This window comes from Saccopteryx bilineata, chromosome 2 (assembly GCF_036850765.1).
Source record: "Saccopteryx bilineata isolate mSacBil1 chromosome 2, mSacBil1_pri_phased_curated, whole genome shotgun sequence".
Taxonomy (NCBI): domain Eukaryota; kingdom Metazoa; phylum Chordata; class Mammalia; order Chiroptera; family Emballonuridae; genus Saccopteryx; species Saccopteryx bilineata.
The window spans coordinates 218,683,328-218,698,789 of NC_089491.1; the positions used below are offsets into that span (position 1 = coordinate 218,683,328).

At 44.8% G+C, this 15,462-nt stretch overlaps 1 protein-coding gene across 2 annotated transcripts in view; it reads left to right on the top strand.

The window, feature by feature from the left end:
- The window catches only part of MCM3AP (minichromosome maintenance complex component 3 associated protein), a 66,448-nt gene that overhangs the window by 33,821 nt on the left and 17,165 nt on the right, over positions 1–15,462 (top strand). For both annotated transcript variants that reach the window (XM_066259137.1, XM_066259138.1), the window contains exons 18-21: positions 648–845; positions 3,142–3,210; positions 3,293–3,430; positions 6,795–6,945. In XM_066259137.1, the coding sequence (XP_066115234.1) occupies positions 648–845; positions 3,142–3,210; positions 3,293–3,430; positions 6,795–6,945 (556 nt within the window). The remainder of the gene's footprint in view (positions 1–647; positions 846–3,141; positions 3,211–3,292; positions 3,431–6,794; positions 6,946–15,462) is intronic.

The window sequence follows — 15,462 nt, forward strand, 5'->3', positions numbered from 1 at the left end:
CGAGAGACTCCATCTTCCTCCTCAGAAGCAGCAGCTGCTTGTGTACACACCAGACACCTTCTGTTCTTTTTTGTTCCCAGCTCTGTGCTCAGCCATTCTTTCCTCCATTTACTTGGAGGTGGAGACCTGATCACAGCAGCAAGTCAGCTTTCCCGTTGTCAGTGGCAGCGTAAATGACCTACCTGACCCTGTGGATGAGCTTTCACTTGGATTTCTCTCTTTAGCTATGACAAAGAGTACGTAGTAACCATCCTTGTGTACACAGTGCACACGTGTCTGGAGATAAGTTCCCATCAGTGGTGTTGTTGGGTCAGAAGGTTTACGTACCTTGCATTGTATTCATATTGCCAAACTGGATTCCAGATAGCAGTCAGGGTTAGCTGTTAAGTTCAGTAATTTTTTTTTGCTCACCACCACTTATTTACTGTCAGGCTTCCCCATGCCTGGGATTGTTGTTTGTTTTTAAACTTTCTTTTTTTTGTCAAGTTTTATTCTAGTTTCTTAGTTTGAGGACTGTTGCTGAAAAAGACTGAACATATTGTCAAAAAATGGGTTCCTGTGTTAATGGTGCTGGAGTGTGTTTTTGCATTTGTCCCTGTGGTGAGTGTTTAACATACCCAGCGATGATTCGTTGATGTGTCCTCCAGGTGGAGGGAAGCTGTTGCAGCCCGGAAGAAGCTAAGGCGCCAGATGCGGGCCTTCCCGGCCGCGCCCTGCTGTGTGGATGTGAACGATCGGCTGAGGGCACTGGTGCCCAGTGCAGAGTGTCCCATTGCTGAGGAGAGCCTGGCCAAGGGCCTTCTGGATCTGGGCCACGCAGGAAAAGTGGGCATCTCCTGCACCAGGTCAGCGCTCAGCTTACTGCAGTGCCTGCTACATGCCTCCCCGACCCCCAACCCACTTGTTGTTTGGAGGGACAATGGGTAGAGTCAGAGAGCGTGAAGACAGATGCAGGACTGCGGTTTTTCAGGTGTTCTTTCCCTCCAGTTCTGGATGTGAGGTTGCTTTGCCTGCTCTGATTTATATGTCTTTTATCCTTAAAACACAGGTTCCTGGTAATTGAATTTTAGTTGGAACTACCTATTTTACTCCTGGTTTTCCCGGTCTAAGACTACACCATGCCCCCCTCACCCCCCCCCCCCAATATGGACATGTCTTGTCCATTCTCATTGGTGTATCCTGAGATCCACATGGTTTCATTTTCACTCCTACCTCCTGTTTCCTGGATGTCCGAATTCTTCTGCGTCTGTCATTTCTGCTGCCTCCTCGCGCACATCACCCCTACCACCCATACTGCTTCCTCCGTCTTCCACAGGAGTATTTTAGAGACTCCACCTTCCAGCCTCCAGTCTCTCCACTCAGGGCTCCCTCCTATGCCCCTTTAGCATGGCACCCCCTGCTGTTCCTCCCAGTCACCATAAGCATGTGTGGTTCCTTGGGGCCCTGCCCAGGTCTTTGCTTGAGCTAGCCATGCCAGGCTTGGCCTTTCTCTTCAGGCCATGCCGATGTCACCTCTTGAGTAGGGCCTCCCAGTGGGGAGCCCTGGAGAAGGAGACATGGAGAGGCTGCAGCAATTTACTGTCTGGGTCTCATGGCGTGCCTCACCTTCCCTTGGGCTGTCACAGGACATTTTCTCTGAAAACCATCTCCAGGATTTTATTTGGCTCCAACAAACTGTGCAGTTGCCTAGATTCCTGAGGTGTCCTGTTCCTGCATCTGTAAGTGGGGTGGACAATAGCGGTGACCTGTCTCAGACACACTCTGTAGTCAGGGTGCTCAGGCTCCTCTTTGACCCATGGCAGCTTTAGCACTGGCCCGGCCTCCTCTTGGAATTGTGGTTGCTTCATCTGTCTCTGCCCAGCTCTCCACTTTCAACACAGCCCCCTGCTCTCTGTTCTTCCCTTCTGTCCCTTCTCCTGGTAATCTCTGTCCTTCACACTCATAACTCCCCTTGTGCTAAGGCTCCTGTGTGCCAAACTCCTGTATCCAATTTCCCACCCAACTTAAGAACCTAATCTTCATCCAAGGTCCTTCCCTGGCTCACAGGATGCAGCCTGTCCTCCCTGGGCTTAAGTCATGCATCTGGACTCAGACCTATCATCTGGGGCACTGCCTTCACCACCTCTGTCTGCCGGCTTCCACCTTTGACCCCTACATCCTGTTGTCCTCACCACCACAGTTGAATCAGGTCACCTCATGTCTCTATTTGACCTCTCTGCTGCTCCCTGAGTCCTTGGCATGGCTGCCCTCACCTCCCACCTCTGTTGTCCCCCACTGCTCTCCCTATACTCATTTTCTTTCTTTCTTTTTTTTTTTTTTTTTTTTTTTTTTGTGACAGAGAAAGGGACAGACAAGGACAGACAGGAAGGGAGAGAGATGAGAAGCATCAATTCTTTGTTGCATCTCCTTAGTTTGTTCATTGATTGCTCTCTCATATGCGCCTTGACTGGGGAGCTACAGCAGAGTGAGTGACCCCTTGCTCCAGCCAGTGACCTTGGGTTCAAACCAGCGACTTTTGGGCTCAGGCCAGAGACCATGGGGTCATGTCTATGTTCCCACACTCAAGCCAGCAACCCTGTGCTCAAGCTGGTGAGCCTGCACTCAAGCTGGCAAGTTTGCATTTTTGAACCTGGGCCTTCTGCATCCCAGTCTCACTATCTACTGTGCCACCACCTGGTCAGGCCCTGGACTCATTTTCTACACACATGCTCACTCCTGCCGTGGCATAACTATTCCCTCTGCCTCTCCCTCAGAAATAGTCATGCTGTTTCCCCTATTTCCTTTAGGCCTTTGCTCACATGTCACTTCTCTGACCACCCTGTTTGAGACCACTGCATGCCCACATGCCTACCATGCCATCCACTTGGAGAGGTGTGTTTTCCCCCATGACTGGGTACCCAAAAGGGCAGGAATTTTGTCTGTTTACTGCTATCTCCTATGACTGGCAAATGGTAGATAATTACTTGAAATCTGTGGAATGAACAGGTCTCTGGCTGATCCATTTATCAGAAGAAGTTTTCTTCATCTCCTAAATATTTCACACCTGCACATACTAACCACTTTTACTGAAAACGTCAGTAAGTACTTACCAGATTCCTTCCATGGGCACTGATAATAGTGCTGTTCTCCCTTTCTTCATAGGCTAAGGTGGCTCAGGAACAAGACTGCGCACCAGTTGAAAGTCCAGCACTTCCACCAGCAGCTGCTGAGGTCTGTCATGCCCCTGCCATGTGCACTGCTCCTACCCTGGGGCTCAGACACCAGCTCACCTGCCATCTTCTGTCCCTTCCAGTGATGCAGCTTGGGCGCCCCTGGACCTGTCATCTCTAGTGGCTGAGCACCTCCCTGGTAGGAGGGAGCATTTTTTTTGGAAGCTATTGCTGATGTTGCCTGACTGTGGAGAAGAACAGTTCCCAGGGAGTCCTGGCAGGTCAGGGAGGTGTTTCCTTGGGGGTTTGATGCTGAGAAAGCAGTGTAGGGAGGTGAAGTGACCATTCCGGAGAGTGTCTGGGCAGTGGAGCAGCACAAGGGGTGGCTAGGGTGTCAGAGGGGTGTGTTCCTCTTGTGCATGGTGGGAACACTGATGTGTAGGTTTGTTTTGGTGCTTAGACTTGCAGTCTCTTTTGTTTGTGATTTGAAGTTGACAGTAGATTATTTAAATATTTATTCTGTAAATTTAACAGTAGCCTTTGTCCAAAAGCATTTCAGAGTTGATTGTTATTTAAAGTTATACTAAGAAGTAATTTTTAGAGCCCATTTCATTTTAGAATCTTGGAGAAGACAGTTTACAATTTTTATGCTTTAGCTGCATTATTTTTTCCTTAGGAAAAAAATTTGTCATTTAAAAAAAAGAAGTCCAAAAAATTGACATGGCATTATTTTCTATAACCAGATTGCTTCCATACTTTTATTTATTAATTTATTATTTATTTTTAAATAATTTTCAAAAATTTGTTGATATTTAGAGAGAGAGGAGAACATTATCTGTTCCTCTATGTGCCTTGACTGGGGATCGAACCAGCAACCTCTGCGCTTCAGGATGATGCTCTAACTAGTGAAGTCATCTGTTGTTTGGCCAGGGCGACCAGATTGCTTCCATGCCTTTAAAGCAACTATAAAACATACTACTTTTCTTCACCACGACATGCGCGAGAGCGGATCGCGCCCCCAGAGCCACGGCGTTCTGGATTTCCGAGGCAGACTCATTTGTAGCAATAGAAGAGCAAATTTGTTGGATTAGGAAATATTTTGTAATTTACCTACGTTGCTCAGTTTCCGAAGTTAAAATTGAATCGCAATTGAAGCCCAGAAAGAATAAAGAAGTGATGTTCTATTTCCTATTATTTCTTTAAATTCTTTTTTTTTTTTTTTTAAAGAATATTCTTTTAATTTTTTTATTTATTCATTTTAGAAAGGAGGGGGGGGGAGAGAGAGACAGACAGACAGACAGACAGAGAAGGGGGGAGGAGCTGGAAGCATCAACTCCCATATGTGCCTTGACCAAGCAGGCCCAGGGTTTCGAACCGGCGACCTCAGCATTTCCAGGTCGACGCTTTATCCACTGCGCCACCACAGGTCAGGCTTCTTTAAATTCTATAAGGCATTTTCTGTGCTCAGTACGCACGTGTGGCCAGTGCCTGCCACAGTTGACCGCCCTGGCCTCACAACATCCCAAATAGGACGTGGAATCCTACTCACTTATGTTTTAGGAGGGCGAAGATAGAGGTAATTTACTTAATGTTACGTAGACTGACGGAAAGAATGCTAATTTGGGTTTGACACTGAGTTTCCACGTCTAAGTTAGTCACAGATTAGCAGCATAATTTTGAGATTTCTGAATCTTAATTTTCTCAGTAAGATCAGGTAACACCACCGGCCTCTGGTTGGTTTTTTGAACATTAAGTAAGACGTTTGCAGTGTCCATCACCACTCTTGGCATGAGGAAGGTTCCTCCATTAATGCTGGCCTTAAGTGTAATCACTGGAATTTAGATAAATTTCCTATAGTTTTAAAAGTAGTTGCAAATACATAGCTCTGTTAGGAATGTTTTAACCTTTTCTTCCTTTGGAAACGCTGTAATTCTGTTATAAGACCTTGAGAAAAATAATTTTTAGTTGAATAAATAAAAGCTGTCTTTCTAGATAAAAAAACAAAACAAACAAAACAAAAAAAAACATACTACTTTTCTTTTTAAACAGCTTTATTGAGCTGTAATTCACATATACATCTCACACATTTAAAGTGTCCATTTCACTGGTTTTTAGTATATTCACAGAGGTGTACAACCATTACCATGCTTTAATTCCAGAACTTTTTTTTTTTAAATTTGAAAAGAAACCCTATATCTATTAGCATTCTCCATTCCTCCCTACCTTCAGCGCCTGGCATCTACCAGTCTGTTTCCTTTCTTTATACATTTGCCTGTTCTGGAATCATACGTGATATATTTTTTGTTTGTTTGTTTGTTTGTTTTTTTACAGAGGTAGAGATAGACAGGGACAGACAGACAGGAATGGAGAGAGATGAGAAGCATCAATCATCAGTTTCTTGTTGCGCGTTGCGACTTCTTAGTTGTTTCATTGATTGCTTTCTCACATGTGCCTTGACCGTGGGCCTTCAGCAGACTGAGTAACCCCTTGCAGGAGCCAGCGACCTTGGGTCCAAGCTGGTGAGCTCTTTGCTCAAGCCAGATGAGCCCGCGCTCAAGCTGGCGACCTCGGGGTCTCGAACCTGGGTCCTTCTGCATCCTAGTCCCATGCTCTATCCACTGCGCCACCACCTGGTCAGGCCATACGTGATATATTTATGACTGGCATCTTTCACTTAGCATACATGTTTCCTAGGTTGTAATGCATGTATCATATTTGGGTTGTTTCCACTTTTTGGTTATATGGTAATGCTGCTATGAATATTTGTGTATAAGTGGGCATATGTTAGCAGCTCTCTTGGTTATTATCTAGGAGTGCAATTGCTAGCTTGTGTGATAACTTTTAAGTCTTTGAAGATTTGGTGAACTGTTTTCTATAGTGGCTGTACCATTTTCAGTTTCAGTCAGCAATGTTTGAGGATAAGTTCTGTGAACACATTACTTTTTAAGTAGGAACACATGTGGACTAAGGAAAAAGAAAGTCAAAAAGCTTATCTCAGACAGCTAAGCATAGATGAGAGTTGTGGTGTTTTAAAAGTATTTAAATGATTCATTTTTTAAAATAGCTGTCTTCTGATTTGCTAATTTATTAGGAAATATATGTCCCAAGAATTCTTAAGGTCTCAGGCTTGAGAAATTTGATTCTGTAACACATGTATATTTTAAACTTGAAGGATTTTTTTTTTTTTTTTTTTTTTTACTGATTCTAGAGAGAGGGGGAAGGGAAAGAGAGAGAGAAAGAGAAAAGTGGGTGGGAGAAGGAGCATCAACTCGTAGTAGTTGGTTCTAATATGTGCCTTGACTGGACAAGCCTGGGGTTTCGAACTGGTGACCTCAGCATTCCAGGTCAATGCTTTATCTACTGTGCCACCATAGGTTGGGTTCTAAGGATCTTTTCTATTGCTCATTATCTTTTCTTAGTGCTTTAGATTCATAAATCACATTAGAATGAACCAATTCCATGAGTGCCCTCGCCTTTTACCCAAATAAATAACCCAGTAGAGTTTTGTTCAGACCAACCTCACAATAAAATTTTTGTGGACCTACATCTGTGTGGTATTTCTTTCTAACATCTTTTCCTGAAAATCTGAATAGTTTAGATTTAGAATAGGATTCTTTTTCATGTGCTGTTTTCTTTTATTCGCAGAATTCTAGCAAATTGGTTAAAAGTCAAGTTCATGGGAGGTGATCGCTTGGATGACACATGCAGTGATTCTGGTGGGATTCAGACACTCACGCTGTTTAATGGCCTGAGCAACAAAGGGAATCAGACAGTTTTTGTCAACGTGTGTATAAAGGTGAGTTACAATCACTTCATATATTTACTTCTATGATTTTCTTATTTTCACGCAATCCCAGACATCACTGGAATCATAAATGCCTGCAGTGATTTTGAAAGAATGGTAAGCTCAGAAACAAGTATCATGTCTGTATCTCCCTGTGTCTTTTTTTCCCCAAGTGAATGGAGGGAAGGTAGAGATAGACTCCTGCATGTATGGGGACTGCGACCCACCTGGCAAGCTCACTAGAAGGTGATGCTCTACCCAAGGGAGGGAGTTGCTCCCTTGCTCAGCCTAGCTCTTCTTAGTGCCCGAGGTGAGGCCATGGAGCCATCCTCAGTGCCTGGGGCCAACTCACTCCAACTGAGCCATGACTGAAGGAGGGGAAAAGAGAGGGGGAGGGCAAGAAGCGGGGGGAGGGGTAGAGAAGCAGATGGGCGCTTCTCCTGTGTGCTCTGACTGGAAATCAAAACCGGGACATTCGTACTCTGGGCCAACACTCTACCACTGAGCCAACCGGCCAGTATCTTCTTCCTGTATCTTGATGACATCCCATGGACCCCTATTTGGTGTGATACCAGGCTACAGTCCAGCAGCACAATGAACTATCTCTGGTCATAGACTACTTTGAAAACTTGGTGAAATCTCAGAACCATCCTGACAAATGCATAAATGCACTTATGCTCTTCTGCATATTATTCTGAAGCCCTGAATTCTATATTTGTGTCTAATAATTAACCCAAGAGAGATAAGAAACAGAGCATTTCACAAAATGCAGTAACTATTACATTTCACATGGTTTGTTAACTACTGACATCTTTGTTAGAATAGTTTCCTGATAACATCAGGTTTTAGCAAAAGATTTTTTTTTTTAAAGGCAGGTGAGAATACCTTTTCTCTACCCTCTTTTTTTTTAAATTTTATTTTAATTTTATTTATTCATTTTAGAAAGGAGAGAGAGATAGAGAGAGAAGGGGGGAGGAGCAGGAAGCATCAACTCCCATATGTGCCTTGACCAGGCAAGCCCAGGGTTTCGAACCAGCAACCTCAGCATTTCCAGGTCAATGCTTTATCCACTGTGCCACCACAGATCAGGCCAAAAGTTTAATTTTTAATCTTAGTTTTTACTAAACTTGATCCCAGCTATTATATGCATATATTCAGTATTGGACATTTCAGATTAGTTGTTTTTGCTTTACATTCGGGTTGTCTTCAGTTTTCTGTTACAAGTTCGAATTTTTGTTCTTTGTAAATATTTGTAAAATACTTTAACTTGTTCTCTGACAAAGTCTTATTTCATGAGAACCTGTTTCCTCATTAGATTCAAACCTGCATAAATGAATTTTAGATTTCAGTGTATGTGTACATTAATAAAACAGATGCGTATCTTGTTTACTTGGAAAACAGTAGTGCAGGGAAGAAAGTGTGGAATTCAGTGTTGAGCAGACTTGGTGTTGATAGCTGCTGCTCTGGCCAGCTCTCTGGGCCTGGATATGGTATCTTTTATGATGTGGTGACCAGAGTCTTTTGAGGCCTAGCTGTGCTGCATGCCCAGAGGGCTAAGTGAAAGTTAGCTCTCTTCCCCATGTACGTTAAAGCCTGCACTGCCCAGGTCTCTCCTCTTCCTAACCAAGTCGCCTTTATGATACCTGGTCATCTGCTGTGACACTCCAGTCCATGGACCCTCTGTTCTTGAAACTTCTTCAAATTGTAGTTTGATTATAGGGGTTTTGTTTCTTTTGTTTTTCCATTTTAATAGAATCTATTATATTTTCCAAGTGTAAAAGAAATACAAGTATAAAACTTTTTAAATACAAAGAAATATAAAGAAACTATAAAGATGGTAAGAGCCATCCATACCATCACCATTTAGAGGTAACAGTAATATCTTGGTACATGTTCTTCCCTTTTTGCCTATGATTACAATGTTAAATTTCACCTACTGGATGATTAGTTTGTTGCGTCTCTCTTTATTCTTAAGATTCTTTTTTTTAATGTTTTATTTTTTATTTTTTTATTATTTTTTAATTTTTTTTTGCATTTTTCTGAAGCTGGAAACAGGGAGAGACAGTCAGACAGACTCCCGCATGCGCCCGACCGTGATCCACCCGGCACGCCCACCAGGGGCGATGCTCTGCCCACCAGGGGGCGATGCTCTGCCCCTCTGGGGCGTCGCTCTGCCGCGACCAGAGCCACTCTAGCGCCTGGGGCAGAGGCCAAGGAGCCATCCCCAGCGCCCGGGCCATCTTTGCTCCAATGGAGCCTCAGCTGCGGGAGGGGAAGAGAGAGACAGAGAGGAAGGAGGGGGTGGGGGTGGAGAAGCAAATGGGCGCTTCTCCTATGTGCCCTGGCCGGGAATCGAACCCGGTTTTTAATTTTTTTTTATACATAAATTTTTATTCATTTTAATGGGGTGACATCAATAAATCAGGGTACATATATTCAAAGAAAACATGTCCAGGTTATCTTGTCATTCAATTATGTTGCATACCCATCACCCAAAGTCAGATTGTCCTCCGTCACCTTCTATCTCATTTTCTTCATGCCCCTCTTCCTCCCCTTCTCCCTCCTTCCCTCCCCCCCCATAACCACCACACTCTTGTCCATGTCTCTTAGTCTTGTTTTTTTTTTTTTTTTTTTTTCCTGAAGCTGGAAACGGGGAGAGACAGTCAGACAGGCTCCCGCATGCACCCGACCGGGATCCACCCGGCACGCCCACCAGGGGCGATGCTCTGCCCCTCTGGGGCGTCACTCTGTTGTGACCAGAGCCACTCTAGCGCCTGGGGCAGAGGCCAAGGAGCCATCCCCAGTGCCTGGGCCATCATTGCTCCAATGGAGCCTCAGCTGCGGGAGGGGAAGAGAGAGACAGAGAGGAAGGAGAGGGGGAGGGGTGGAGAAGCAGATGGGTGCTTCTCCTGTGTGCCCTGGCCGGAAATCGAACCCGGGACTTCTGCACGCCAGGCCGACGCTCTACCACTGAGCCAAACGGCCAGGGCTTAGTCTCGTTTTTATGTCCCACCAATGTATGAAATCATGCAGTTCTTGGCTTTTTCTGATTTACTTATTTCACTCCGTATAATGTTATCAAGATCCCACCATTTTGTTGTAGATGATCCGATGTCATCATTTCTTATGGCTGAGTAGTATAACATAGTGTATATGTGCCACATCTTCTTTATCTGGTCATATATATATTTTTTACTGTGATTAAAGCCTTTAAGCAAACTCTTGGCCAATACAACAAGAATCCATAAAAGAATAGTGTCCTTAACATGTTCACCAAGTCCAAGTTGGCACCAACACCATTCCAAATCCCTGCGAATGCAACAACCCCAGTTCAGTCCGTTAGGAGCTATCACAAGGAGCAGGAGTCCAGGAAAAGTCCGCATGGCACTGGAATTGTTGTCACAATTCTATACTTTGCAGCTCATGTCCAAGTCCCAATGACCGCTGCTTCTAGCTGGTAATGATTCAGGTAGACTGGAAAAGCCATCTGCAGCATGTGTAGAGATGGAGCCTCTGTTCTCCTCTGCCTGAAGAGATGAGATCAGGGTGCTTTTCCCTGGAGCTCTGCGACTGTGGCTTGGTAAAGAGAACCTTGGGATACACTAAGCTGGGTGACAAAGGTAAATTCACAATAGAAGTTGGCAAAAGGGGGAAAGAGAGCTCTAAATTAGGAGTAGGTCCCAGCCTGAAATATGAGTGGGGCATTGAGGTAGGAGGAATAAAGGAAACACTATATATTGAACAAAGCAGCAGAAAATAGGACTATCAACACCCACAACAGAGATCTTTGAGGGAAGAATAAAAAACCTGACTATTCAGGCAAGACATAGTTAAGTGGCCCTTGTGCAAATGAGATCAGTTTACCTACTTCTTGGAATAAATACCCTAGGCTCGTCCACAGTGTCATAGATGAGGCCGTCGGCCCTGGGCACCTTCAGCCTTCAGTGGCAAACCACAGCATTCTCGGCAAGGTTAGGTCATAGGTGGCTGGAGCAGGGCTGGAAGAGACTGAATCTCCCTTAGAGGAGCAAGGGGGAAGCCTACCTTCCAGTGTCCCTTTTCCTCACAGCAAAGGCATGTAAGCCTGGCAGGCTTTAGCTCAATGACCTTCCTTTTCACTGTTGAAGCAGGACCCAGATGGACTCCTATGAGACTTCTTTGGGGCGTTGGAGCCTTTAAGGGCATATCCTAAAAGCTGGTAATTCACCTGATCTCTTTTGGGATTTTTTCTGCCTCTTGGTACCTTAAAGACCATGCTCAGAAGATCTCTCTGAGGCGTTTGAGGATTCCCATCTGCCTATATAAACCTTTTCTGTATATCTGGAGCTATTTAGAAAAAGACAAAACAGTGTTATTAGCTGGATCAAATAAAAGAAGGTAGAAGTTTGCAGGAGAAGATTTGGCATCTCCTGTTCATCAGCATTCAAAAGAAATTTAAAATTTTTAAGTAAAAAGCACAATATGATAGACCCATAGGAGTTCCAGGATGACTCCCCCCTTTAAAATTGACCTTAAAATATTTGCTGGGTACACTTGAAGAATACCTTGACTTTAACGATTGTAAGAGACACCCATAATTTGAAAGGTTTGACAAAATACAGTACATGCTTTTGCTCCATATGCAGGAGAATTGTCAGTTTAACCAGTTTAGGAAATCCAATAATAGAAAAATGCATACAGACAATGAGCTATAACATGCTTAGCAGACTGTCCTATTCTGACAGAGGTTACTATAAATCCAAAATAGGTATCCACTGTAACGTGGACAATAGGACTGTTTGCCAAATGAAGGTATATGAGTAACATCCATTTGCCAAAGTTGTCCTGGCAGGAGTCCTTGAGGGTTAACTCCAAATGAAGGGACAGATTGTAGTATAGGACCCCTTGGACAGGATTTACCAAACTGCCATGCTGCTTCCCGAGAAAGTTGAAGCCATTTACACAGGGCTGTAGCGTTCTGGTGATGAATAGTATGAGATTGAATTGCTCGATCTGTCATGGTTGTTCCAAATAATTTTCTTTTGGGTAGCTTAATCAACAAGGGCATTCCCTTGTGCTAAAGCTCCAGGGAGCGCGGGGTGAGCTCGAGTATGTCCTATAAAACATGGAGCTCTATGTTGACACACAAGTCTTCAAAGGAGGAACTGCTGAAATAGTTCATCAGCAGTTGTCCCTAAGACATCAGTCTTTATAGTGGAAACGATAAGTAAATATTTGCTGTCTCTATAGATTAAAGGGCGAATATGGCAAATGCTGAAAAGCCATGATAATGGCATATATTTCTAGTCTTTGAGCTGATTTTAAGTTGACTGTTTTAGTATAAAGTTGTCCATTGATTTGCAAAAGCGATTTGCTATTTAGTGGAAGTTTCCCAGAGCCATTGTTGTTGATCCTTTGAAAAAAGGAACAACAATAATTTTGAGGCTCAAAACCTATAAGCTGTAAGGGTCGCCTATGCCCCTTGATAATCCAGGAGGCAACAAGATCAAAATATGGAAGTGTATTCTATGGGCTGTTAGATGGTTCAGTGTGCTCAAGCTGTAGCTGCTCTTGTACCAATCGAGCAGCTGCCCTAAGTTTCTCCCGAGAAAGGGGCCATTGGTCTACCCATACAGGATTATCTGATTTCCAAGTAATTGGGTTTGCACAATGCATTATTGGAGTAGCAGGAGCTACCAAGGCCCCTATGCTAAATTTTGATATCCTAATCCACACCTTCTGGTATTGGGTGCCATTTCTATGGGAGTGAGAATTCCTCGCTGTTCTTTCCCTAGTCCCTTAGTGGGCAAAAATGCCCGATCAAGCATCTGAGTACTGACTAAACCATTAGGACTGACAAGCAACGCTCCTGTGTTTTTCAAAACATCTCTACCCACAAATTAACTGGCCATCCAGGGAGCACATAAGGCTAAAAAAATCCAGAATGACCTTAATCTTCCCAACGTAAAATACTAGAACTTTGTTGAGGGGATTTACTCTGCCCTATACCTTGTAATTCTGTGGCTGCTGCATGAATGGGCCAGGAAGGAGACCAATGTAGCTTAGCAATAACAGATACATCAGCTCCAGTATCTAAAAGTCCTTTAAATTTATGCCCTTGTATTGTTAGTTCCATTTCAGGGCGTTCCTGACCTACTTTTTTTAAATCCAATTGGCAAAGTCAGAAGAGCCAAATCGCCAATTTTCTTGGGGCCCCTTTTGCAGGATGTGTCCTGAGAAGCAGAATTAGCATCCTTATACTATTCTTCTAACTGCCTGAATTAGCCCTGAGACAAATTTTTTTTTTATTAATTTTAATGGGGTGACTGATAAATCAGGGTACATATGATTAGAGAAAACAGCTATAGGTTATTTTGCCATTTGCTTATGCTGCATTCCCATTACCCAAAGTCCAATTGTCTTTCGTCACCTTCTAACTGGTTTTCTTTGTGACCCTTGCTTCCCCCATCCCCCTCCCCCTCCTCCCCCCACCCCATAACCCCCACACTCTTGTCCATGTCTCTGAGTCTCATTTTTATGTCCCACCTATGTATGGAATCATATAGTTCTTAGTTTTTTCTGATTTACTTATTTTGCGTAGTATAATGTTATCAAGGTTCATCCATGTTGTTGTAAATGATCCGATGTCATCATTTCTTATGGCTATTATTCCATAGTATATATGTACCAAAGCTTTTTAATCCACTCATCCTCTGACGGACACTTGGGCTGTTTCCAGATCCATCCTGCTTTTAATTTCTTCCATTGTGTTCTTCATTTCTGATATTGTATTCTCATTTCTGATTCTTTTTTATTATTTCAATGTCTGTTTTTATATCTGCTATCTCTTTATTTAGATGTCCGTAATGACCATCTATTGTTGTTCTAATATCTTTGAGCATCCTAATAATCATTATTTTAAACTCTGCATCTGGTAATTTGGTTATTTCTGTTTCATTCAGGTCCTTTTCAGGGGATTTCTCTTGATTCATTTGTGTTGCATTTCTCTGCCTTCTCATCTTCTCTGTGTAAAAGAAGGTCTTGGCCACTGGTGTCCACTGGGTGTGGCCTCTGTTCCCTAGGTATGGTCTGTCTGTAGGCCCGCCACCCCCTCTACTGTTTCTGCATAGGGCGTTTGGGTATGGGCGTTGCCTGTGCCTTCCCACTGGGGCTGTTGCTGTGGTTTCCGCCTTTCCTTCAGGGGTGGCTGTGATCATGTGCTCGGGTGTACAAGCCTTGGTGGCCTTGGCCTTTGCCCCGCCCCCGTGGGTGGCTTTATGCTCGGCCCTGAGGTCAGTGGCAGCACCTTTGCTCAGCTGCGGGTCTCTGCCTGCTTCCGGGTTTCCGACTCGCCCTTGCAGGAGAAGCCCGCTCGTGGGATGGCTGCAAACCTTGGCTCCACAAGCCAGGCAGGACTGCATGCCCATGCTCAGTAGCAGGTCTTGGCCTGTCCTGGGCTTTTGGCTCCACCCCTGCAGGAGGAGCCGGCTCCCAAGTCAGTCCACAAGCATTGGTTCCATGGGCGGAGCAAGGCTGTGCTCCTGAGCTCCTGCTCAAGGGCTAGTCTCCACCCCTTCCGGGGCTCCCGCCCTTCTCCCACAGGTTGGATTATAGGCGGCCCGCAGCTGGGCTTGACCACTTTTGTATGCCCCCTCCTCCCCAGCCAGGCAAGACTGAGCTCACACCTGGGCCCAGTGGTGGTCAACCGGCTTCCGCCCCTGCCAACAAAACCGCGCTTCTGTCTCCTGCTGCCGCCCGCCCTCCGGCAAGCCCTCAGCTGTGTGGGTGCAGGTGCTGTAGCTCAGCCCCTAACACTCACTACTGTAGACCCGAAAGCTCCCTCCTTCTAAGCGACTCTGCTTTGAGTGCTGTGGGAGAGGTTGTTTGGCTGGTGTCCTGCTTCCCTTTGCTGGTATTGCTGTTTCTGGGGGAAATATTCACTTCAGATTTGGGGAGTGACTCATCCCAGGGGTTAGGGTGGCTGTCTCCCAAAATATTTCTCCCTGTGCCTCCTAGATTACACTCTCTTCCTGCTACTCCGGTCCTCTCCTCTCTCCCCGTCCCCCCGAGTTGAGTGGTTGTGAGAGAGGCATTCTGCGCGGTGCCTTTAAGAAGAATCCTGGGTCTGAAAAATCAGTCTCTTTCTCACAAACAGTATTCTGTCTTGTTTCCAGTTAAATACTGTCCATACGCCTCTTCTGGGCTCTGGGGCTGCAGGCTGGGGCTTTGTTCCTGGGATTCAGGACCCTCCCCTCTGCTAAACTCACTTCCCACCACGTGAGTCTCTCCCGGCTGCTGTTCGCTTTGGGTAGCTGGGCAGCCCTCTTTGTGTTTCCACTTTTCCTACCAGTCTCGGTGTGGCTTCTTCAGTGTTCCTTGGTTGAAGAGTCCTCTTAGTTTAGTCCAAAGTTGGTTTTTCCAGATGATAGTTCTTAAAATTTGTTTGTAATCCACTTTGGTTCTGGGAAGTGGGAGTTGGTACGTCCGCCTACTCCAGCGCCATCTTGTCTTCTGTGTATTCTTAAGATTCTTAATTAAAATAATACTTGT